At 46.6% G+C, this 23,132-nt stretch overlaps 1 protein-coding gene across 3 annotated transcripts; it reads left to right on the plus strand.

Moving 5' to 3' along the window:
* Nucleotides 1-2,512: 2,512 nt before the first annotated feature.
* PTPA (protein phosphatase 2 phosphatase activator) lies at nt 2,513-21,262 on the plus strand. 3 transcript variants are annotated; one of them, XM_087944198.1, is made up of 11 exons: nt 2,699-2,841; nt 4,993-5,093; nt 5,646-5,732; nt 7,837-7,962; nt 8,514-8,631; nt 9,928-10,027; nt 10,467-10,591; nt 11,801-11,901; nt 20,276-20,383; nt 20,823-20,905; nt 21,017-21,262. In XM_087944198.1, the coding sequence occupies exons 1-10, from the start codon at nt 2,817-2,819 to the stop codon at nt 20,895-20,897; spliced, it is 966 nt and encodes a 321-aa protein (XP_087800324.1). In that variant the 5' UTR covers nt 2,699-2,816; the 3' UTR covers nt 20,898-20,905; nt 21,017-21,262. The 3 variants fall into 3 exon arrangements, with proteins under 3 accessions (XP_087800323.1, XP_087800324.1, XP_087800325.1); XM_087944197.1 differs by having other exon boundaries at nt 2,513-2,841; nt 20,823-21,262; XM_087944199.1 differs by having other exon boundaries at nt 2,804-3,038; nt 20,823-21,262.
* Nucleotides 21,263-23,132: the final 1,870 nt, after the last annotated feature.

Consider the following 23,132-nt stretch of genomic DNA (forward strand, 5'->3'; position numbering starts at 1 on the left):
TTACAACCCTTTTACATTTTTCCTCTTTTTTTCCTTTTATTTCTTTTTTCTTCTTTCATTCTTTATCCTTTTCTTTTTTTTTCCTTTTTCCTATTTCATTCTTTTCTTTTCCTCTTTTATCTGTTGGTTTTTTCCCTTTTTTCTTTCCCTTTTATTCTGTCATTCTTTTCCCCTTTCCCTTTTGCTTTTCCTCTTATTGCTTTCCTCCTCTTGCCTTTTCCTCTTGTATTCTTTTATTCCCCCCCGCCCCGTCTTTTTTGTCTTTTTTCCACACTTGTTTTCTTTCCCTTATTTTTCTTCATGCGGTTTTTACCTATAGGGCCAGGTCTATTTCCTCTTTTTCTTCACATGCAGAAACAATTATAAGGAACCTTGCTATTAAGAATTCAGCTTTATTGTGCAACAAATATTTTGATGTAATTGCCAGCTCTTTGTATATGCTCTACACAGTAATATATTTAGCTTTGGATGCAAAAACTAAACTGTCTTATGTTTATTAATACTGTTATTGCAAATCATACTTAATGACAATATAAATCAATTTTGTCCTTTTAGTCTTTAAGCTAGGTAAACATCAGAATGTTACATCATCTGTTAATGAATACGTACAGATACCACTGAAACAAAACAACATGATGAATTATAATACTTAAGTGTTATAATAATCTATTAATCAAATTTAAAAAAAACGAGGGCAGGGATCAGGTTAGAGTGCCAAAGAATCTGGTTGGGTCTCTTTAGGAAAGGATTAAGAAAAAACAAGTTTGTGTAACATGCTAAATCATCACTAACTAAAACACTGTTTCTCAACCTTGGGAATTTTAAAATGGCTGGATTCCCAGAATTCCCCAGGAAGCCTCCTGGAAATCCACCCATCCTAAAGCATGCTGGATGGGGAATTTTGGGAGACGGAGTACACCCGTCTTAAAGTTGCTAACTTGAGAAACAAGGTTCCAACTGTAAAACAAGGAAGAAGCACAAGGGTGGAAGCAAAAGATGGACTTGCGGTTAAAGAGATGAACATTCAGGGATGTGGATTATGGGTAAAAAATCTTGGGGGTGGGGAGGATGGGCGGTTGTAATGGCCAAAAGACAAACAGGACCAGGATGAAAGCTGGCAAGGAAGGCAGCTCTCGTGTGGGTCAAAGATAAAAAGAGAGTTGAGAGATTGTCTACGTTGCAGGTTGCCAAAGTCAACACAAAGTTGAAAAAATCGATATGACTCATTCATTAACCAAAGCCAGACTGAGCATAAACAGTTTAAAGATGGGATTAAGACAAACCCTGGCCATTTTTCCCCCTGCAAAGGGGATGTATATTGTCTCTGGATCTTAATAAAGGGCGGTTTATGCAATTTAAACATTGTGCCTAAAGGAATTCTAAATGTTTTGCCAGCTTGGTGTTTTTCCACCTTGGCGACTTTATGTTAAGTGGGTATTTGCTAATTGCTCCAGTCTTTTCTGGGCACTGAACGGAATGAAAGAATAGGAGCCAATCGAAATTCACAAAATAATAGTATTTTTTAAACAGGTATTTCAGTAAATATTTAGCTTGGGATTAGAGCAGCATAGACATAGTGGCGATACATTTTTTAATGTGTTTTTTTTGTGAAAAAGCCAAATCTAAGCCTAAGGAATAAATGCATAAAAAAGAAATTGTTTGTTTTGTTTATTCAATTTCTGTAGCTGCCCATCCCAACTACTGAGTGGGTGGCTTTGCAAATTAAACCGTCATACAATAAAATATAATATAAAGAAAATAGAATAGTAGCATAATATAATATTATGCTATGGTATGATGTAATTAAAGTAGAATTAGAATTTGGAGTAGAATAGAATATGAATTAAGAATAGAATAGAAAACAGGAATAGAATAGAATAGAATAGAATAGAATAGAATAGAATAGAATAGGACAGTATGCTATAATTGTTATGCTTTAATGAAATAATGTATTGTAATGTATATATATGTAATATAATAATAATAATAATATAATAATAATAATAATATATTATAATATAATATGATATGATATGATAAATATAATATAATATATTATAATATAATATATATTATAATATATTATATATATATAATATAATATAATATAATATAATATAATATAATATAATATAATATAATATAATATAATATAATATAATATAATATAATATAATATAATATAATATAATATATAACATAACATAACATAACATATTATAATATAATATAATATAATATAATAAATATAATATAATATAATATAATATAATATAATATAATATAATATAATATAATATAATATAATATAATATAATATAATATAATATAATATAATATAATATAATATAATAATATAAATTTGGGATTCGCTGCCTTGAGTTTTATAACAAAATTAAAAGTGAGATAAAATTATCAGCATCATTGGAGCGCCCTCTAGAGGCCGAACCCCTGTAGCACCCCAGCTTTCCCACCGTCCGAGACAAGCGCACGCGGTAACGTCAACGCGCACGCGCGCGACGCAGGACTGGCTTAGAGTAGTAACTGTTGCCCGCCGCGTCCTCCTCTCCCTGGCAGGCTTCGTTGCCCTTCGCCGACATGGCCGAATCGACGTCGTCCGCTTGACGTCCTGGGCCAAGTCGGGCGTGGCCCTTGACAAACATGGCCGCTCCGGCTTCCACTTCGCGCTTTCCTATTCGCCGACGCCGGCTTTGCCCGTTTTAAAGATGGTGGGCCGGCGGTTCCTCAGCGCCGTCAGGTGGTGAGGGTTGCAAAGCTGCGGCGGCGGCGACGGTTCCTCCTCAGTCCCGAGAAAGATGGCCGAGAGCGAGCGACAGCCGGGTAAGGAAGGGCCAGCCCCGAGATTAAAAACCTTCCCCGCCCCCCACCCCTCCAGCGGGGCAGGACGGGAGAAGGCGAACCCGCCTCCCCTCCAAGAGGAAGGACGGCCTACCTTGCAGGGTCGTCGTAACCCTCTCGCGGTTGCTCTCTGAGTCTCTGAGGGAGAAGAGAAACACCCCCGTGAGAGAAAATGATGGGTGAGGGGGCCTTATCTCGGGTGGGGTGGGGGGGCTTGTGTGGGGAGGGGGCGAGGCTCCGGTCTGGAAGGGCTCCATCCCATAATAACAAGGCTGGGATAATGGTTGCTGGCACAGTCAGCCAGAGGTTTAGGCAGGGATTTGCCACTTTTATCCCTGGGGTGTCTGTGTGTGTGTGTGTGTGTGTGTGTGTGTGGAGGTTCTGATTGGATGGGGTGAATACAGGCGAGTGCTCGACTTATGACCGCAACTGAGCCCAGCACTTCTGTTGCTAAGTGAGACATGGGTCCAGCGAGTTTGCCCCCCGTTTTACGACCTTTCTCGCCGCAGTTGCTAAGAGAACCCAGCACTGCAATTGCTAACATAGGTTGTTAAGGGGACCCGGCCTTCCCCCCCCTGTTGACTTTGCTTGTCCGAAGGTCGTAAAAGGGGATTGTGTGCATGGCGACCGTCATAAGTGTGAATCGGTGGCCAAGCGTGCGAATGTAAATCACATGACCGTGGCGGGTGGTGATGGTGCTGCAATTGGTTATATAAGTGTGAAAAATGTTCCCGAGTCACTTTTTTTTCAGTGTCGCTGTAACTTTGAACGGCCATTAAATGAAGTGTTGTAAGTTGAGGGCTGCCTGTAATCTGTTCCAAGCAAAGCTGCCTTTTGCAATTAACTGGTAGGGGTTTTTTGTCAATGCCGATAGAATTCAAATGTTCAAATAATACGTTGTTACGGTTCGTTGCACAGTCACCCAAATGTTCAGGCTGGATTTACCATTTTATTCACTTATTACCAAGCAGCTGGCCTAGACCAGGGGTCTCCAAATCTTGCAACTTTTAAGACTTGTGAACTTCAACTCCCACAATTCCTCAGCCAGCAAAGTTTGTGGACCTCAATTCTGCAAAGCTGGCCGAGGAATTCTGGGAGTTTGAAGTCCACAAGTCTTAAAAGTTGCCAAGGTTGGGAGACTCCTGGCCTAGACAGATGTGGCTCTTTGAGAGTATTTCAGATATAAAGATGTAAGCTGTTCCCAATCAAACTGCCTTTTGCAATTGATCGATGGTGAATTTGTCAATGCTGGTACTGTTCAAATGTTCAGGCAATGAATTATGACGGTCCACTGCACAGTCAGCCAGATGTTCAGAGTGGAATTGGCATTGTTGTCCACCTTTGGAGTCATAGACAGATGTTGTTGGAGGGTGTTAAGTTGCAGGATGTTAGGCTGTTCTAAATCAAACTCCCTTTTGCAATTGACCGGTGTGGATTTGGTCAATGCTGAGGGTGTTCAAGTGATGCTTCAGATGGTTTGGGATTGCACCAAAGGGGCTTATTCTTTGCTTTCTTTTGCCACTTTCCTGCCCGAGCAAGGGGTTGGATTAGAAGACCTCCAAGGTCCTTCTCAAGTCTGTTGTTCTGCATACCGAGGCCAGGAATCCTGCTGCCACTCCAGCTAATCATTGTTCATTTTTCACTCAGCTCTGCGGCTCCAATCTCAGGAACGCTAGTGTAGGCTCTCGCTAGTGAAATCTGCCAAATTTCTTTGCTGCTTTTTGGAAGCGTGTCATTTTGAAAGGGGGGAGGGGGTTTGCAAAAACTCGGGGTTTGCAGTGATTTAATTTTTCTCTCTTCTCCTTGTTAAGAGGCCTAAAACATTTCCTCAGTGAAATGCAACTTTCACTTGACTTCATCTGGACCCACAGGGTTATTTATCTCTGCCTGCCTGCAGATTTAATCATCAGAACAGTTAGAAAGCAGGGTTCCTAAGGATTTTAACTCCTGGGTGATAACACTTAATCTCCTGCATTTATTGCGTTTGGACTGTACTTCCCTTGCATCTCACTTAGGCAAACGGTACGACTGAGAGACGGATTCGAAAACCTTCTAAAGAGATTTTCCTCCCCTGAAAGGAAGTTGACACTGTCCAAGAGCTGCTGTGATTTGATCTGCTTTTTCCTCTTCCAGAGGCCTCAAAGGAGACCCAGCCTCCTCCGTCCCAAACGTTCATGATCCCCAGGAAGGAAATCAACATGGTTCCTGACATGGCAAAGTGGAGGCGGTCTCAGGTAAGGGCGAAAAGCTTTGCTTGGCATTATTTGGCTCTGGCAGCAGATGCAGGAGCCTCAAAGTCACTTCCAGGCCTTAAAAGAAAGCAGTGACAATTGCGAAGGCTGTTCCCTGCAAGTAGAAAGCTAACCTCTCAGGGAGGAGTCCCTCGGTATAGAGGTAGTCCTCGACTTAAGACCACAATTGAGCCCCAAAGTTCTGCTGCCAAGCAAGACACTGTGTTAAGTGAGTTTTTTCCCCATTTTGCGACCTTTCTCGCCTCAGTTGTTAAGTGAATCACTGCGGTTGTTAAGTTAGAAAGTGAATCCGGCTTCCACAAAAGGGAACGGGGGACACTGCAACTGTCATAAATATGAGCCTATTGCCAAGCGCCTGAATTTTGATCACGTGGCCATGGGGATGTTGCAGCGGTCCTAAGTATGAAAAATGGTAATAATTCAGGTTTTTTTCAGTGCCGTTGTAACTTTGGTTACTAAATAAACTGTAGTAGGTTGAGGTCTACCTGTATGGCTGGTTCTTACACGGGGTGAATGTGTTTTTTTTTTAAACAGGCGTATGCTGACTACATGGGCTTCATTCTCACCTTGAACGAAGGAATCAAGGGAAAGAAGCTGACCAGCGAATATAAAGTCTCGGAGGTAGGCCTTGTTCCGGTCTCTCACAGAATCATCGGGCTGGAAGGGACCTTGGAGGTCTTCTAGTCCAACCCCGCTGCTCATGGGATGCCATCCCAGTCAAATGGTTGCCCGGTCTGTTTTTGAAAAATCTCCAGTGATGGCGCACCCGGAACCAAATATCTTCACCACCAGGCCAAACCGCCTCCCGTTTCTTCCTTTCCTTGGAGAGAGAGAGAGAGAGAAAGGAAGGAAGGAGAGGGAGAAGGAAGGAGGGGTTTCTACTTCCTCCTTCCTTCCCTTTGCTTAAAGAGAGATTTGGAAGACAGCAAGGATCTCAGCTGCAGGCAGACTGAGCGGCCGCATCAGCAGGCAAACCAATCTCGGCTGCTAATCCAGCCACAGCAGAAATTGATTAAGGAGAGATCCAAGGCATCTGGGGTGCCCTGTCCCTGGGGGGGAGGGGCTGACGTCAGCCGTACCCTTCCCGTACGCTAATGACACCGAGGCAGCCCGGGGCCTTTGGTGAAAAGGGGCTTTTGAACCGCTTGAAACGGGAGACGGTTCAGAAACTGGTTGTGTTTGGGCTCCAAGCTTTGAACCAAGGTTAGGAGCAGAGCTGTGGCTGCAGGTGGGACCTTCTTTGCGGGCAAACGCTTCCTCCGTCCTGTTCCAGTGTTTGCAAGGTTAAGCCTTTCTCCCTGCCGCCCATGACTTCCTCGCCGTGTTCCCCCATCAGTGGACCGATCGTTTTCTTGACTTTTTTCCTTGCTTTTGCACGTTGAACAGAACGTTTAAAAATTACTTTCGACGTCGGTTGCAAGTCTTAGTTCACGCTGGTTCTGCTCAGTTGTGTTTTACCTCCTGGTTTGCACGCTGTGCCTGCAGCTGCGCTGGTTGAATTGCAGCCCCTCCCCTCCCCCGGCCTCCTTCCCATATACAGCTCATGCTTGAAGGGCTGGGAAAATTGGTGGGCTTGACAGTTTCCCGTCTGACATGGCAGACTGAGTGATGGTCGAACTTTGGCCCAAGGGCCTGGAGGATTTTTCACGAAGGAAGCCGCCTCTGGCAAAGTCGAGGGAACCGCTGCTATCTTTGTCCTCTCTCCTTCGCCCTCTTCTCTCTTCCCCACCTTTCCATGCTAGGGTTTTTTTCCCCCCAAGGGCTTCTGTACATTTGGAGGGGAAAGGTCCACTGAATTAATTGAGCCTAGGATTTCAGTATATAAAGGGAAGGGAAGGAAGGAGGGAGGAGGGGAGGATTGAGGAAAGAGGAAGGAAGGAAAGTGACGGGGGGGAGGAGAGAAAGAGAGGAAAGAAAGTGAGAAATGAAAGGAGGAGGATGAGAGGGAAAAGGAGAAAGGGAAGAAAGAAAGGGAAAAGGGAAAGGAAGGGGAAACGGAAGGGAACAGAAAGGAAAAAGATGAAAGGGAAAGAAGGAAGGGAGATGAGAAGGGAAAACATGGAAAAGTGGGGGAAGGAAACAGGGAAGATGGGAAGGAAGGAAGGAAGAAGGAAGGAAGGAAGGAAGGAAAGGAAGGAAGGAAGAAGGGAAGGAAGGAAGGAAGGAAGGAAGGAAGGAAGGAAGGAAGGAAGGAAGGAAGGAAGGAAGGAAGGAAAGGAAGGAAGGAAGGAAGGAAGGAAGGAAGGAAGGAAGGAAGGAAGGAAGGAAGGAAGGAAGGAAGGAAGGAAGGAAGGAAGGAAGGAAACCATCCTATCCTGACCTCCCAAACACGAATATTTGAGTTGCAGGCGATTGTCCTCCTTGCCCTTTTCCAAGACAACTTCCTTGGGTTTCATTTTCCACCCCCAGCCGCAGATCAATGTCTGCCACCCATCCCCTGGGTTTTCCTCCATTCCCTCCTCCCCCTTTCAGATGATCCAATGTTGCAAATGAGAATTTAGGCAGAATTTATTCTGCAGTCCTCTGCACACTTTCCAGGGCCTCAGCATCTTTTTTTTTTTTTTTTGTACTGTGGTGACCAAAATTGCATGCAGCCTTCCGAGCGTGGCCTCTCCGGCGCCTTATAAAGCGGGTAAACTTGGCAGAACAGGGTGCGTTGTGTGAATTCCGTTTCAAGGCTTGCTAACCGCCGGCTGATAGGACAGCTGTACCTTCTTCCCAACAGCCCATCGAAAAGCTGGTCACACTCCTCAACATGCTGGATCGGTGGATCGATGAGACGCCCCCCATGGATCAGCCTTCTCGCTTCGGGAACAAAGCTTTCCGGACGTGGTATGCAAAAGTGGACCAGGTAGGTTGGGAGGAAGGGCTGACAGAGAGGGGGCAGGGGGTCCCATGGAGAGAGGGTCAGAAGTAAGCCTGCCTTTGCCAGTCAGTTTAGGCCAAAAAGACTCCCAGAGTTGTAAACTAGGACATTAGAGGCCATTTAGTCTAACCCCTGAAGTGCAAAACAAGGATTTATTTTTTTTAAAATCTGATTTATTATTGCATGAGCTTATACTCCTGGATTTCCAGTCTCGTGGCCAGCTTACATTCTCTTAGGACAGGGGCCTCCAATCTTGACAACTTTAAGACTTGTGGACTTCAACTCCCAGAATTCCTCAACCGGCCACATGATCTCTTTCCCAGCCTCCGTTTCCCAGAAGCATTAGCCACGGCCAAATAGCACCAGAGGCATGCTGGGGTCTGAAGTCCACATTTGAAGTCATTTGCTTGGGGTTGGCATTCTGTGAAGAATAATAGCTGGATGGGTAGGGGGGCCACGCTCGGCTTGTAGATTTATTCTCCGGCCTGGATTGCAATGCTGGGGTCTCTAATTGCTCGATTGTGGCTAAATCTTAGGGGGCAGAGTCCTTGGTGGCAACTGTCGTCCCCAGACAGCAAGCTGAGGCCGTGCCCGAGGTGGCAGTGTACTTGAAAGAGTCCGTTGGCAATTCGACTCGCATCGACTATGGCACAGGTATCTGTTCATTGATTTAAAGCATTTATATAGTCGCCCATCTTCTAAGCAGCTCCGGTTGGCTCCCAGGGATGATGGGAGTGGGTGGGTGTCTGGCCTGGGAGGGCATCCCTTCAGCGTGGCAGATGGCTTCGTGGGCATGAGTAATGACTGACTTTGGGGTCCTTGGTGCTCTCTGAACAGGGTGAGTTCCTTGCAGACGTTTCATTGCCAAGCATCCTCCCTGTTATCAAAAAGTTGAAAATAGCGCTCTTTTTTAACACTGAAAAAATGACCCGAGGAAGCGGAATTACATTTGAAAACTCCAGACGTGTGCTGAAGCCATAAGCCACAGCTAACCTGCAGTAAAGCCGCAATCAGCCACCAGTCGGCACTGTCATCCTGGTTACCTTTAGCTCCAATTCCTGTTTTGTTCCTGGTAGTTCAGAACTGAACCTCAGTTTAGCTTGGAGAGATTAGGAACCACTTGAGATATTCGCACATGAAAGTCACTTTTCCTTCTGCTGTGACTTTTTACAATAGCTCTTGCCCAGCCTAGTTTTCCTGAATGTAGAAGCAATTCAGTTCCAGCCAGCCTGACCCACAAACGGGATTGTCATTTTGTGTGACATCACAGGAGAGAGAGCTAAACCGAGGTTTAATTGCATTATGTGGAGGCTTTTTTGAGTTTTCTGGAAACGTTAAATTGTACTCTGGGGCTCACAGGCCCAGATTAGCTCCATGTATTTGCACACATGCAGAGGCTCCTTAAATATTTGGAATGTCTGTTTGTTTTAACTTTTTGTTACTAGCTTTCGAAAGTACATAATTAAAATACAAAATTACAATCTGAAGGGGATGTAGTGAAAGTTTAAAGAGTGATGCATACATCACAGGAACAAAACAAACATACAAAAGTAACTTGAAAAAGTTACTTCCTGCCTTCTGGATGCAGTTATACAATAAAATAGGATCTGGCTGGGGAATTCTAGGAGTTGAAATCCACCCATCTTAAGGTTGCCAGGATTGAAAAACACACTGGTCACTTTCATGCAGACAGAGGGCAGAATTCCTGGGGGAAAGCTGGAATTCCCAAAGCACCTTCTGTCTCAAAATAAAGAGTTTTGAAAGAGTTCCTACCTGAAGTGGCTGAGATATGTAGGGCCACTTTTTAAGCCTGGACGTTTTTTCTATTTTTTATATATTATTCATTTCAGTCTCACCTTTATTATTTTTACAAATAACTCAAGGTGCCTCCTAGCCTTAACCACTAGACCAAACTGTTCTTCCTCCTGAGCATCTCCTTTCCCTCCCTAGGCCACGAAGCGGCCTTCGCTGCCTTCCTTTGCTGCCTCTGCAAAATCGGTGTCCTCCGGCTGGACGATCAGCTGGCCATCGTCTTCAAAGTGTTCAACAGGTAAAGTCCACGCATCTCAAAGCCCCTGAAGTTGAGAACGCCGCTTTGGAGCAAGTTGTCAGGTAGCTGGGGACCGTTTCATTTCCGCACACTCCCTCTTGGCTGGTTGTGCAAGGGGAGAGGCAGAAGATCTGCTTCCTGAAGAGTGAACAGAGAATCTAGAATAACAGGGTTTTAAGGGGACCTTGGAGGTCTTCTAGTCCAACCCCCAGGCTCTGCCTGTGTTACGACGTTGATTGAGATCCCAAATCCCCAGATTCTCCTTCTGCTTCCAGTCATTCCATTATTCTTCCCGGTGGCCCGGGGGTGTCTTTTCCATTGAGTTCATGTCGAGGGTGGTTTCATGGCTGTGTCGGAGAGTCAGTGGTCCAGTAGACTGGGATAATCAAAGATTGAGTTGCTGCATAATCCTGACCCATCCAATTTGATTTGGTTTCAGGTACTTAGAAGTGATGCGGAAACTCCAGAAAACCTATCGGATGGAGCCAGCTGGCAGTCAAGGGGTCTGGGGTCTGGATGACTTTCAGTTCCTCCCCTTCATTTGGGGAAGCTCTCAGTTGATTGGTAAGCAGGGATATTTTCTCTCTCTCTTTCTCTCCTTCTGTTCATCTCTTTTTTCTCTTTCTGTCTCTGTATCTTTTTCTTTCTCTTCTTTTCTTTCTCTCTCTCTTTTTCTCTCCTGTTCATCTCTCTTTTCTCTTTTTCTCTTTCTCTCTTTCTCTTTTTTCTCTTTTTTTTCTCTTTCTCTCTCCTTTTTTCTCTTTCTGTCTCTCTGTATCTTTTCCTTGCTCTTCTTTTCTCTCTCTCTCTCTCTCTCTCTTTTTGTCTCCTGTTCGTCTCTCTCTTTTCTCTTTTTCTTCTTTCTCTTTTTCTCTCTTTTCTCTCTTTTTTTCTCTCTTTCTCTCTCCTTTTTTCTCTTTCTGTCTCTGTTTTTTTTCTTTCTTTTTCTTCCTATTTGGGAAAAATTATCTTTTTTGCTGCCATTTCTTTCAAAGGGGCTATAAAGGGTATTTATTTACTATCAGTCCCCGCAGTTTTCTTGGCAAGATTTCTGGAGTGGTTTGTCATTGCTTCTTAGGGCTATGAGAGAGGGACTGGCTCAGGGTCCTCAAGTTACTGTGTAACTGTTAGGTAAACCTGGAAGTTTAGAAAACAGGATTGCCAGAGAAATGTGGACTGTGGGCTCCAAAGAGCGGAAAGCAGAGGCTTAAAAAATTTAAACCCCTGGCTATCATATCAACAGGATTTCTGCCTTCTGCAGCAGGCAGGTTCCCTCCATACAGGTAGTCCTTGACTTACAACCACAACTGAGCCCAAAGTTTCCATTGCAAAGCAAGACAGTTGTTAACTTGAGTTCGGCCCCATTTTACAACCTTTCTCACCACGGTTGTTAAGTGTCATTGTTAGTTAACAGAGTTGTGAAGTGAATTTGGCTTCTGCAGTGACTTTGCTTGTCCTGGACGGTCACAAAAGGAGATCCCCTGACCCCAGGACACTGTCAACCGTCATAAGTACATGCCAGTTGCCGAGCACCATGGGGACGCTGCCAATGGTCTTGAAGTGAAAAAACAGGCACTTTTTTTGCTGTGCTAAACAAATGGTTCTAAGTCAAGGGTTGCCTGTATCAAAAAGAGGATAAATTTCCCCCCCCTCCGCCGTCAAGCAATGTCTCCAGCCCTGTTCAGCTCTTGGGCCGCGTTTTGAAGAGCCGAGGGGCATTGCCAGGCTCCAGGAGTTGATCTCCCAGCCGCTCTGAAAAGATCCTCTCTTTAGATCACCCCAACCTGGAACCTCGGCACTTTGTGGACGAGAAGGTGGTGAACGAGCACCACAAGGACTACATGTTCCTCGAATGCATCCGGTTCATCACAGAGGTGAGGCTGGAATTTTTTTGCCTTCCTTTCCCTTCCTTTGAGCCCCTGAGTTACGAACCCCCCCCCCCTCCACGATGGAGCCCAGCATTTCCGTTGCTAAGCGAGACAAGTTAGTCCGGCTCCGTTTTACAACCTCTCTTGCCACAGTTGCTAAGCTAGTAACCGGGTTGTTAAATGAATGTGGCTTTTCCTTGTTGGAAAGGGGGGGGATTACGTGACCCCTCCCTCCCCCCCCGGGATGCTGCGACCGTCATATGTACGTGTCAGTTGCCAAGCGTCTGAATTTCGATCATGTGACCACAGGGGAGGCTGCAGCAGTCGTGTGCGTGAAAAACGGTCACTTTTTTCATTGCCGTTGTGACGGACACTGCATGGCTGTAAGTCAAGGACCAACCTGTAGTTTTGTATCCTGGAAGGAGGCCCAATTTTTGCAGCCACCTCAAAGAAGCCCGTTAAAAGCTTTGGCTTGGAAACATTTGTGGACTGGATACCAATTGTGTTCTTGCAGCTCCACCTAGTGCTCTCTTGATTTTATGAAAGAAAAAAAAAAAAGATTTTGACTTTTGCAAGAGCCCCACTTTTATTCTTATAACCGGGGTTTGTCTTTGTCTGCGTTGCCTAAGAGGGCGGGACAGCAAGCACTCAATTTACAGCTTACTGACAACTGCTCGTTTAGTGACCATTCAACGTTAGGACGGCGCTGGAAATAACGACTGGGCTGTTTTTCACGCTTGCGATGGTTGCAGCATCCCTACCGTCCCGTGGTCAAAATTCAGGCGCTTGGCAACTGGCTAGTCTTTGTGACGGATGCCGTATCCCAGGGTCACGTGCCAGCACAATATCGGCCCCTAGGGGCAGAACAGTGGAACTACAGCACCCACAGCATGGCCGAAGGGGAGTTTTGTTTTTCTGCTCCGAATCTCAGCCGAAAGGGAGGATGAATCTGAAGGGGAGGAGAAGGGTGATGTCATGGTATGTGGGGGTGGCCTTTGGAGATGTGGGCGCCTAGGGGACGGTCAGATAAGGGAGCGCATAGCCCGCAGCTGCATAATGGGTGGGGCAGATCGCAAATTCCAGCAGATTTACCCAATAAGGAAACTCTTGTTGGATGGACAACAGATGTCTTCTACTGGACAAAGCTGCTAGCCAAGAAACTTCTCGCTCTCCTTCTAGTTTCTGTCATGATGGCCAGTAGGGTGGGCATCTGGACCAAGGCCTTTTTCCCCCCTAATAATTGAGCCTAGGAATGGACATGATAGTCGTCTTCCAGTACTTGAGGGGCTGTGACAAGAGAAGGGGTGGGGGGTCAAATCCAAAGCCCCTGAAAGCAGGAGCAGAAGAAGCAACGGATGGAAACTGAATCAAGGAGAGATCCAATCTAGAACTAAGGAGGAATTTCCTGACAGTGAGAACAACTAATCCGTGGAACAACTTTCTTCTAGACGCTGTGGATGCTCCAACACTGGAAGTTTTTAAAAAGATGTTGGATAACCATTTGTCTGAAGTGGTGTAGGGTTTCCTGCTTTCACAGGGGGAGGTGGACTAGAAGACCTCCAAGGTCCCTTCCGGCCCTAGGATGCTATGTCCTACGACCACATTTCAGGCCTTCCGTAGAACAGGACAGCTTTGCCATTTGGAGATCCCTGAAAGAGGGACAGGACTCCCCTCAGGGTGGGGGCCATGACAGTCCACCCACAGCCTCGCTTGTTTCTCTCCACCCCCACCCCCCTCTAGCCTTCGGTTCCCAGGCAGCCTCCTTTCCCCCCGCTTTGTTCCTTTGTTCAGCGAGAGCATCTCCCTGTCTCTTGTGGGGTCCCCTCTGGCCTCATTTCCAAACAGGCCTCCACGATGAGCCCCCTCCCAGGGTGCGGAGTGGGGTGGGGAGGTCAGTGAACAGGCCCAAATCTTGGGCCAGAAGTCGGTTTGCCTTCCCACTCACAAATTCCACGCCTGAAAAAAAAAAAAAAAGCAGGAAGAAGGGTTTAGCATTCCTGCCTTTCTTTTCCTCCCTGAGCCCCAAACATGCAGTGCAAAGATTATTGTTGTTGTTGTTGTTGTTGTCCTCTTCACCCCCTTTTCAACACCCCGCCCCCCTCTCCCCACTTTCAATTTTTGCAGGTAGGACATCATTTTTTAACAAACCGGTCAATAAACCCAGCTCCTAAATTTGGGGAACTTTTGGGAAGGGCTAACTCCCGATTTCAGAGCAGCAGAATAATTGAATGCTCCTTTTTATGACAGAACAATTTAATAATTTAAATAAAGGGGGCTGGGAAGGGAGCGTAGAGGAAAAATAAAACATTTTAAAAAGCTTTGCATCGCGTGTTTGGCTTGATGGGTGGGGGGGGAGAGAGGAATGCTAAGCCCTTCCTGGCTGGAAGGGAAGCCGTGGAAAGGAAGGTGCTGGGCTCAGCTGCCTTCCCCCCCGCCCCTTTTCCATCTCCCCCCCCCTTTTTAATTTTTTTTTCAACTGACAGAGGAACCATTTACAAAAGGCCGATTCTCTTGGGAACAGAGAGGCAGGAACGCAGCGTCTGTGAGTAATTTCCTGCTCAATATGGTTACCCTGACTCATTCTGTTCCCTTGGGGTCACTGCGGGACTCTCTCTCTCTCTCTCTTTCCATCCTTCTCTCTCCCCAGCTCGTTCTTTTCTTTGTGGCTGGAATCAGCTGCAGCTCCTTTCTTTCTACCTCTCTCTCTCTCTCTCTTTTTTTCCCCCTGCCTCTCTTTGCTTTTTTCCACCCGTTCTTCTTCTTCATTTTCTAAAACTCCACCACTTCATCCCCAGTCTCCACTCTCCAGCAGATGTCCCTTTGGCACCGCGGTGATGCCCACCTGCCTGGGCGGAGTGGAGTTTCAGGGTGCCAAACTCTGGTTTCCTAACCGAGGCTGCGCGAAAGGTCATCCCTTCGGAACGCAAACACAAACCACCATCTGCCCCAAGCCACAGCGACGACACAGTTTGTGTTGTGGGTCATTGGCCGGGAAGGGGCAGGCGAGAGAGGCTTTGCTTGTCTGGGCCACAGGGGCCCTTTTCTGCAAGTGCTGAATGGTTTTTGGAAAGTTTTTCTGTTTCATTTCTTTTTTTTTTTTAAAGGATACTGTTTCTATTGAAGTTGATCATCGTTTAAAATGCAAAACACCTGGTAAAAATAATAAAGCGAAGGAAGGAGAAGGAAGGAGAAGGAAGGAAGGAAGGAAGGAAAGGAAGGAAGGAAGGAAGGAAGGAAGGAAGGAAGGAAGGAAGGAAGGAAGGAAAATGGGAGGGAGGGAGGGAGAATGGACAGAAGGGAGGAAGGAACGAAGGAGGAAGGAAGGAAGGAATTTCCTCACAATGAGTGGAATAGCTTCCCTCCAGAAGTTAAGGGTGCTCCCATCACTGGAGGTTTTCAAGAAGAGATTGGACAACCATTTGTCTGAAATGTCACAGGGTCTCCTGCTTGAGCAGGGGGGTGGACTAGAAGATCTCCAAGGTCCCTTCCAGCTCTTTCATTCTGTAATTCTAAAATGCAAAGGAAGATGGTAGGAAAACTGGAGACGACAATTTTCCGTGCAAAACAAAATTACAACCTCAGCGGTTTACTTTTTTAAACGTAAAAAAAGTATGTTTGGTGAAATGCTCACAATTTCTTAGATCAGCCAACTAATCTAATTGGCAAAACCCAAAATCAGATTTTCATATATATATTTTTCCCCCCCTGTTTCGAGCGCAAAAGCCCGGGTGCGGTTTCCAAAGAGAAACAAAACTGGAATACTTTCCTCTTGAAATTAAAAGAGCTGCTCTCTCCATCCCTGCTAACTCCTTCACATTTTTGGGTCTCCTTCCTACACCCTATTTTCAGCACAAAACATGCCCTCCACTGCACGTCCAGCTTTTGCCCTGCTCCTTAGGCGAGAGGCCGGCAGGCAAATTCAGGAAGGGGTGAAAAAGACAAGGAGAGATCACTTTGGACACCCCCCTGTAAAAGAGGGACAACAATCTAATAAACAAATAAAAATATCGATCAGCCCAACCCGTTGGTTCGCTCTGGGTAAGACTTAAAAACTTCTGACCAACTTTGCCTGGGGGAGGGGGGGTGCTGGCTGACTAACGCAGCCTGGATGAGTCACCCCTACAGTTCCCTTCCGAGGATCTGGCTGGGCATGACTAAGAAGGCTCACGCTGCCTCTGGCCTTTTTCCAATTGGGTCCTCGCCCCCATTCCCCCCCGCTTTAGTTCCCATCCTTAGGTTAAGGCCGCTGAAATTCAGCCTCACCTTCCGTGTCGCAAAGGTGAGCGCTCACCTGTTTGCCAGTGGAAATATGAGGAGGTGGGACGGCTCGCCTCCCATCACTGGAGGTTTTCAAGAAGAGAGGTTGGATAGCCATTTGTCTGAAATGTCGTAGGGTTTCCTGCCTGAGCATGGAGCTGGGCTAGAAGACCTCCCAAGGTCCCTTCCCAGCTCTGTCATTCTGAGAAGGTGGCCTTCCAAGAAGTGCAGTTGCTCCTTTTTAAAGAATATATGTATGTATGTATGTATAAAATCTCCTTGAAGCCGTACGTTACTTCAAAATGTGAACCTTTCCTGCCTATCTTTATCTTCCCCACTTAAAAGAGATAGATATATAGATAGAATTAGAATTAGAATGAATAGAGTAGAGTAGAGTAGAGTAGAGTGGAGTGGAGTGGAATGGAATGGAATGGAATAATGAATAGAATTCTTTATTGGCCAAGTGTGGTTGGACACACAAGGAATTTCTCTTGGTGCAAATGCTCTCAGTGTCCATAAAAGAAAAGATACATTCATCAAGAGTCAAGAATCATAAGGTAAAACACTTAATGATAGTCATAGGGTACAACAAGCCATCAAATCATACTAGGAAACAGTCAATATAGATCGTAAGGATACAAGCGACAAAGTTACAGTCGTACAGTCACAAGTGGGAGGGGATGGGCGATAAGGAGGGATGAGAAGATTAATAGTAATAGTAGTGCAGACTTTGTAAATAGTTGGACAGTGTTGTGGGAATTATTTGATGGCATTCGGGAAAAATCTGTCCTTGTGTCTAGTTGTTCTGGTGTGCAGTGCTCTATAGTGTTGTTTTGAGGGAAGGAGTTTAAACAATTTATGTCCGGGATATGAGGGGTCTGTAAATATTTTCACAGCCCTCTTTTTGACTCGTGCAGGATACAGGTCCTCCATGGAAGGCAGGTGGGTAGAAATTGTTTTTTCTGCAGTCCTAATTACCCTCTGGAGTCTGTTTCTGTCTTGTTGGGTTGCAGAACCAAACCAGGCAGTGATAGAGGTGCAGATGAAAGACTCAATCCTTCCTCTGTAGAACTGGATCAGCAGCTCCTTGGCCAGTTTGAGCTTCCTGAGTTGGTGCAGAAAGAACATTCTTTGTTGTGCTTTTTTGATAATGTTTTTGAGGTTACGTGTCCTTTTTGACTGGGAAGTCTTATAGCACTCACCTTTACAAATTGGAAATGGGATGCCACCCTACCTTCCCTCCCGGGCTCCTTTTGAAGCTGCTACCAGGCCCATGGTCCACGGCTGGCACAGCTGTGCGGCTGTCCTGCTCAGGTTGATGGAACCGTAACTGCGACGCTTCCTGAGATGCGTGATGGTTGATGGCAGCACAAAGCAGTGTGGTCCTCAGCAACAATGGAGCCCAGAATTTCTGTGGATAAGCAAATGTCCCTTAAGTGAGGCTGGCCCCATTTTATGGCCTTTCTCGCCACGGCCACTAAGCGAGTGACGGCAGTTGTTAAATTGGTCCCACGTTTGTTAAGTGAATCTGGTCGCTTGGCAACTGGTTCAGTTTTATGACGCTCGCAGTCTCCCAGGGTGGGGGTGGGTGGGGGGTTGTTCCTTCTGACAAGCCAAGTGAACGGGGAAGCCAGGTTCACTTAACAACCGTGTGACTCACTTAACAACTGCGGTGGTTCACTTAACAAACGTGGCGAGAAAAGCCACAAAATGGGGGGCAAAACTCACTTCACGTAGCCACATAAATCCTGGCCCAAAGGTCACCAATCTGCATTCCCCACCCCTTGAGGACTAGGAGCTTGAAAAGCAGGCATGGCAGATTCCTCATCCCAAAAAAAAAACCAAACCAACCACACTTCAAGTTCCTTCATTCCTTGCCCCAACCCTCCTCTCCTTCTGGCTTTTTTCTCCGTTTTGTGGAGATGCTCCTCCTCGCTTTCTTTCGGGCCCGCAGCCTTTTCCATCAGCTGATCGCCCAAATACGGGGGGAAGGGGGAACCCAAAATTTTTTCTTTCCCCACCCCAAATTTGTGCTCATGCTCCAGACCTCCCCCCCCTCCTACCCCTTGTGGGTTTAGCAAGGAGAAACCAGCAGTCCTTTTCTTTGCTCTTCTTGAGGATGGAGTCGAGGGACTTTTTTTGCAGCTGTTGGGGGGCAGAAATGAAACCCGGGCCTTGTTACAAAAGGGTGGAGAAAGGGAGGCTGACCATAGGGGGGTGGGGAAGAGGGGGGAGGAGGAGAAGGAGGCCGATCACCTATTTTTTCCCTCCCTCCACCCCCCCCCACCGTGTTGCCAATCTTCTCCCCAAAATACCTTTGCACTGAGCGTAGTGATTTTTCGGTGCATTTAAAACGCAATCTCCCCCCCACCACTTCTACCACCCATTTTAAATCCCCCCCTCCTTCTCCTCCTCTCCCCCCTCCCCAATTGTTTTTGGCATTTGGGGGGGGTTGTTGCAGTCTGAATGTTCTGTGTGCTTTAGGTCTGGAGAGGAGGAGGAGGAGGAGGAGGAAGTGAGTTATTTTAAAATCCGCATCCTGCAAAGGGCTGTTGACTTCCCAGGCTTTGCTTTTCAGCTGGCGCTGCAGCTCTTGTGGTGCATGATGTCATGGAAACTTCCCCCTCGGCAAGTTGGGTTGCATTCCCTCCCAGCCTTCTCTTCCTTCTCTCTCTCTCTCTCTCTCTCCCCCCCCCCCCCAGACAGAGCCAGCTTTCTTCTCAAGGGTGTGCCCCAGAATCGTATCCAGGAAAAGTAACTCAGCTGCTTATTTTTCGCCTCCCCACACAACTTCCCCGCGCCTCTCGCTTGCGAGTTCACCCGACTCTTCCTTGCAAAAGGTTCCAGGCAACGAGGAAGGCTGGAATTAGAAAAAGTGTGGGGGGGTGCGGCCTTTTTTTGGGGGGAAGGGTCCCCCCCCGCAGATTGCTGGAGAAATCAGATCAGGGCGTCTCCGCTTTCCCAAAACCGCTCTGATGCCCAGCCAGCCGGCAGAACCGGTCTTTTGGCCTCGTGGGCAGGGTTGGGCTGGGTGCAGATTGGCAGGCAGGAAATAAATAAAGAGAAAGGCAGAGTTGGGAGGGACCTTGGAGGTCTTCTAGTCCAACCCCCTGCTCAAGGCAGGAGACCCCATACAATTCCAGGCAAATGACTGTCCAACCTCTTCATGAAAAGCTCCAGTGTTGGAGCACCCACAGCTTCGTTCCTCTGATGAATTGTTCTCGCTGTGAGGAAATTTCTCCTTCATTCCAAGTTGCTTCTCTCCTTGATTAGTTTCCACCCGTTTTACTTCTTGCCCTGGTGCTTTGGGAGAAAAGGTCGGCCCCTTCCTCTCTATGACAGACCCTCAAGTACTTGAAGACTGCTATCATGTCACCCGCTAACCCCTGTCTTCAATAAGCTAGAGATACCTTAAATCATTGTATGATTTAGCCTCTAGATCCCTGATCATCTGGGTTGCTCTTCTTGACGCTCTTTCTAGAGTCTCTGCGCTCATCCGTGCAGCAATAGCATTTTGGGCTCTTGGCATCTGACCGGCATTGACGGCCATTTGCATTATTCACAAGACCATGGTTATACTGACCAGTTTCCGGTCTTTACTTCCGACTTCTGGCGAATAAGCGCCCATTAAGAAAAACAGATTCATTTTATGACTGCCATGTCACCGCCACAAAACAAGGTCGTGAAATCAGTCACATGGTGAATGGCTTAACAACCGCCATGATTTGTGACCATAACTCTAGTTATGGTCATAAGTCGAGGATTAACTATTAGGTTTTGGTTCACTGCGTTGCGTAGACCGCTCCACTTGGGATAAACAGGATTAAGTTTAGGCCAACCAGCAGGTACTGTAATTTTGTTCTGAATTTCAGGCTCTCTGTTTCTCCCAACAGTTTCTCCTCGGCGCTTTCAAAGAAGCCCACATGTGCCAACAGTGTGCAGCCACAGCAAAATGGAAAAACGCCATTAGGCATTTAAATGTTCTCCTCTCCAGATATGCATAATAGAATTTGAGGGGGACCATGTGTGGGTTTTTGTTTTTTTTACACCGCTGGTTACCACTGTGGGCTCTACGTTGTGGGGATGTGGCTCAAGATTAACCCAGGTTCCTTTTGCCTTCCAGATGAAGACGGGCCCCTTCCCTGAGCACTCCAACCAGCTGTGGAACATCAGCGCCGTCCCTTCGTGGTCCAAAGTCAACCAGGGGCTCATCCGGATGTACAAAGCCGAGGTGAGGAAAGGCAGAGGAAGGGGGGAAACCAGACCTCTCCATCCAGATGTCCTAGTTTTGGGTCAAACATCTGTCCGACCTTGAGGCTATAGTGAGTGGGCTAGGCTGTCCATGAATGTGAAGAGCTGGTATTTATCCGGTCACCTTGGACCTTTCATGAAAGCCCAGAGAGAAATAATTTGGTCTGGTGGTGAGGGTACCGTGATGGGAAGTGGGAGACAGGGAGTTCTAGTCCCACCTTGGCCCTGAAAGGTGTGACTGTTAGGCCAATAACCAGGAGACCGTGTATTCTAGTCCTGCTTTTAGCCCACCGGGTGATTTGGGGCCAGTTTACCCTCAGGCCTGGGATCCTGTATTTTTGCCTGGTGAATCCAGACCATGACGGATGCCGATGTCAAACTTCTTGTCCCTCTTCCATTTCTTTCCCCCGCTTTTCTAGTGCCTGGAGAAGTTCCCCGTCATTCAGCACTTCAAATTCGGCAGCCTGCTTCCTATCCAGCCTGTCGCACCTTAAGGAGCTCTGTTGGTGATGGGACCGCGGAAGGGGGGAGCCCTGGAGAACGGGGGGGGGAAGGCTCCCCTTCCTAGTCACCCCAAAACCCCGCTGGCCTTGATGCTCCTTCCTTACGGCAGGACCCTGGCAGGACATAACTGTCCAAGAAGACCCTGGCATTGGCACAAAAAACCAAAAAAAAAAAAAAAAAAGGCAAGAGGTGGACTTGACTCCGGCCACACGATGGTCCCCTCTTCTTCACCCCATTTTTGTTTGCCCCAGGATGGTTGGTCCTCTTAAGGTTGGGAGTGGGGGGGTGGTTTGCCTCTCTGAACTGTGCTGTATATTTTGCTGGGGAAATACACTTGCTTTAAACTTAGAGACAAGCTGGACGTGCTGGCATTCTTCCCAAGACTCCCTTCCCAATCCTTCCACTTCTTGGCCCTGATCCCCTTGGACAAAGATCTCCAAACCTGGCCACTTTAAGACTTTTGGACTTCAACTCCCAGAATTCCCCAACCAGCATGTGTTGTCTCCACTTGGGGAAACCACGTTTGAAGGGTTCAGAACAGACAAAGGGCAAATTCAGAGAAAAGCAGCAAAAAAAAAAGCATTATCTCTTGGTAGGATACATCAAGAAAAGGTTACAGATTTAGAGTCCCAGATTCTGCTCAGCGCCTGGTGAAATTGACTAGACAGGAAGGTGAAATTGACTAACTCTTGCTCTTTGTAAGATCTAGTTCTGGAAATTGACCTTGGGCTCGGTTTCAATTCGGCAGGGGTCCTAGATCTCGTGCAATCTGCTTTTCCTTGAATTTTGCTTCTTCCAAGTCACGATTTGCAAAAATAACCTACATCTAAATAAGAGAACGGTGGTTAGACGCGAAGCCTCTTTGCGGGGCAGAAAACGGACAAAACGGGAAATAGCTAAAACGGAAATATCTATGCCGGCTGGGGATCTCTGGGAGTTGAAATCCATACACCTTAAAATTGAGAAACACTGGATTGAACTTAACAAGGTTTTGCCAACCAAAACCACAGGATCTGCGTACACAAGAGCACCCCTAACAGATCAGGGGAAGACGGTTGCATTCACACCAAAACCTAAAGCACGCAGGCGAGGGAATTCTGGGAATTGACACCCACGCATCTTTTAAAAACCCACCAAGATTGAGAAACCCTGCTCCACACAATGGCAGCCTCTTTATTTTGAAAGCGTGGGTTGTCTCCCCCACTCCCCCACGCCAGCTTCCCAGCCACTTTTGCAAGCTGGATATTTAGCGAGGTGGGGGGAAATTCCCTCTTGGACCCCCCCCCCCAAGGAACCATGAAACCCGGTCCTTAAAAGGGAGTTGGGTGAGAAGGGGCATCTGGTAAGCTTGATCTGAAAGCTTCGTGGCCAGAGCAGTTCCTACTCTCCATCCCACCTGGAGAAACCCAAGAGTAACTCTGTGCGTTGAGAGATTGGCTAAGGTTTTTCCTTTTTCCACGTGGACCAGAGAGTTCTAGATCTCCACACAAAGCAAGGGCGAAACGCTTCACCCCACCACCAATTTTAATATTGTCCATCGCTTTCGCCCACACCTTGAAAACATTTTGGTAAAAAAACAGCCCCCACCCACCCAAAACAATCCCAAAACACAACTCCATGAAAGTATTCCTGATTTGTTTGTTTATTTTTCTTTCCGGTCAAGTTTTAAAAAAAAATTATTATTTTTTTAAGATCTCTCAGTTGAAGTTTATGGGGAGTACGTTACCTGCCCTTCCCCCACCCTCCAAGTGATTTGAAAGAGGGGATCCGCAATTTCTGCTATAGCCTCCAATTCTAAGTCAACCAGTTCTGTAGGTTTATTTATTTTTATGTTTTTTTCTTTTCTGGCTCCTTGCAAAAACTTGTCAACCTTGTCTCTCCAAAATGTGGGAAGTGGGAATTCCAAGAAACTGTTTTGCCAGTTTATTCCGTTTTAAAGGAAACCCCTCCCCCCCTTTTTTTCTTTTCTTTTTTTTAAATTTCCACCCTGAGGCTGATTTGAGAGAGGAAGGTGGTAACTTGAAAGGGTGGATTTTCTAGTAAGTAGTGGATTCCAACCGCTGATCTCTTTGAGGGATCCTCGGTATTCTCTTGAGCGTGGTGGTTTTCTTGCAGACGTTTCACGACCCAACTAAGTAATGTCCTCAGTTCTAGGAGAGAGTGGGGTTTTCAGAGAGGAGGAGGAGGAAGAAGAAGACAATGACAACTGTGGGGTCCTTGGTGCT

Source organism: Notechis scutatus, chromosome 15, assembly GCF_049901735.1.
Source record: "Notechis scutatus isolate UNSWTSFEM ecotype Mainland chromosome 15, rNotScu1.2, whole genome shotgun sequence".
NCBI classification, from domain to species: Eukaryota; Metazoa; Chordata; class Lepidosauria; order Squamata; family Elapidae; genus Notechis; species Notechis scutatus.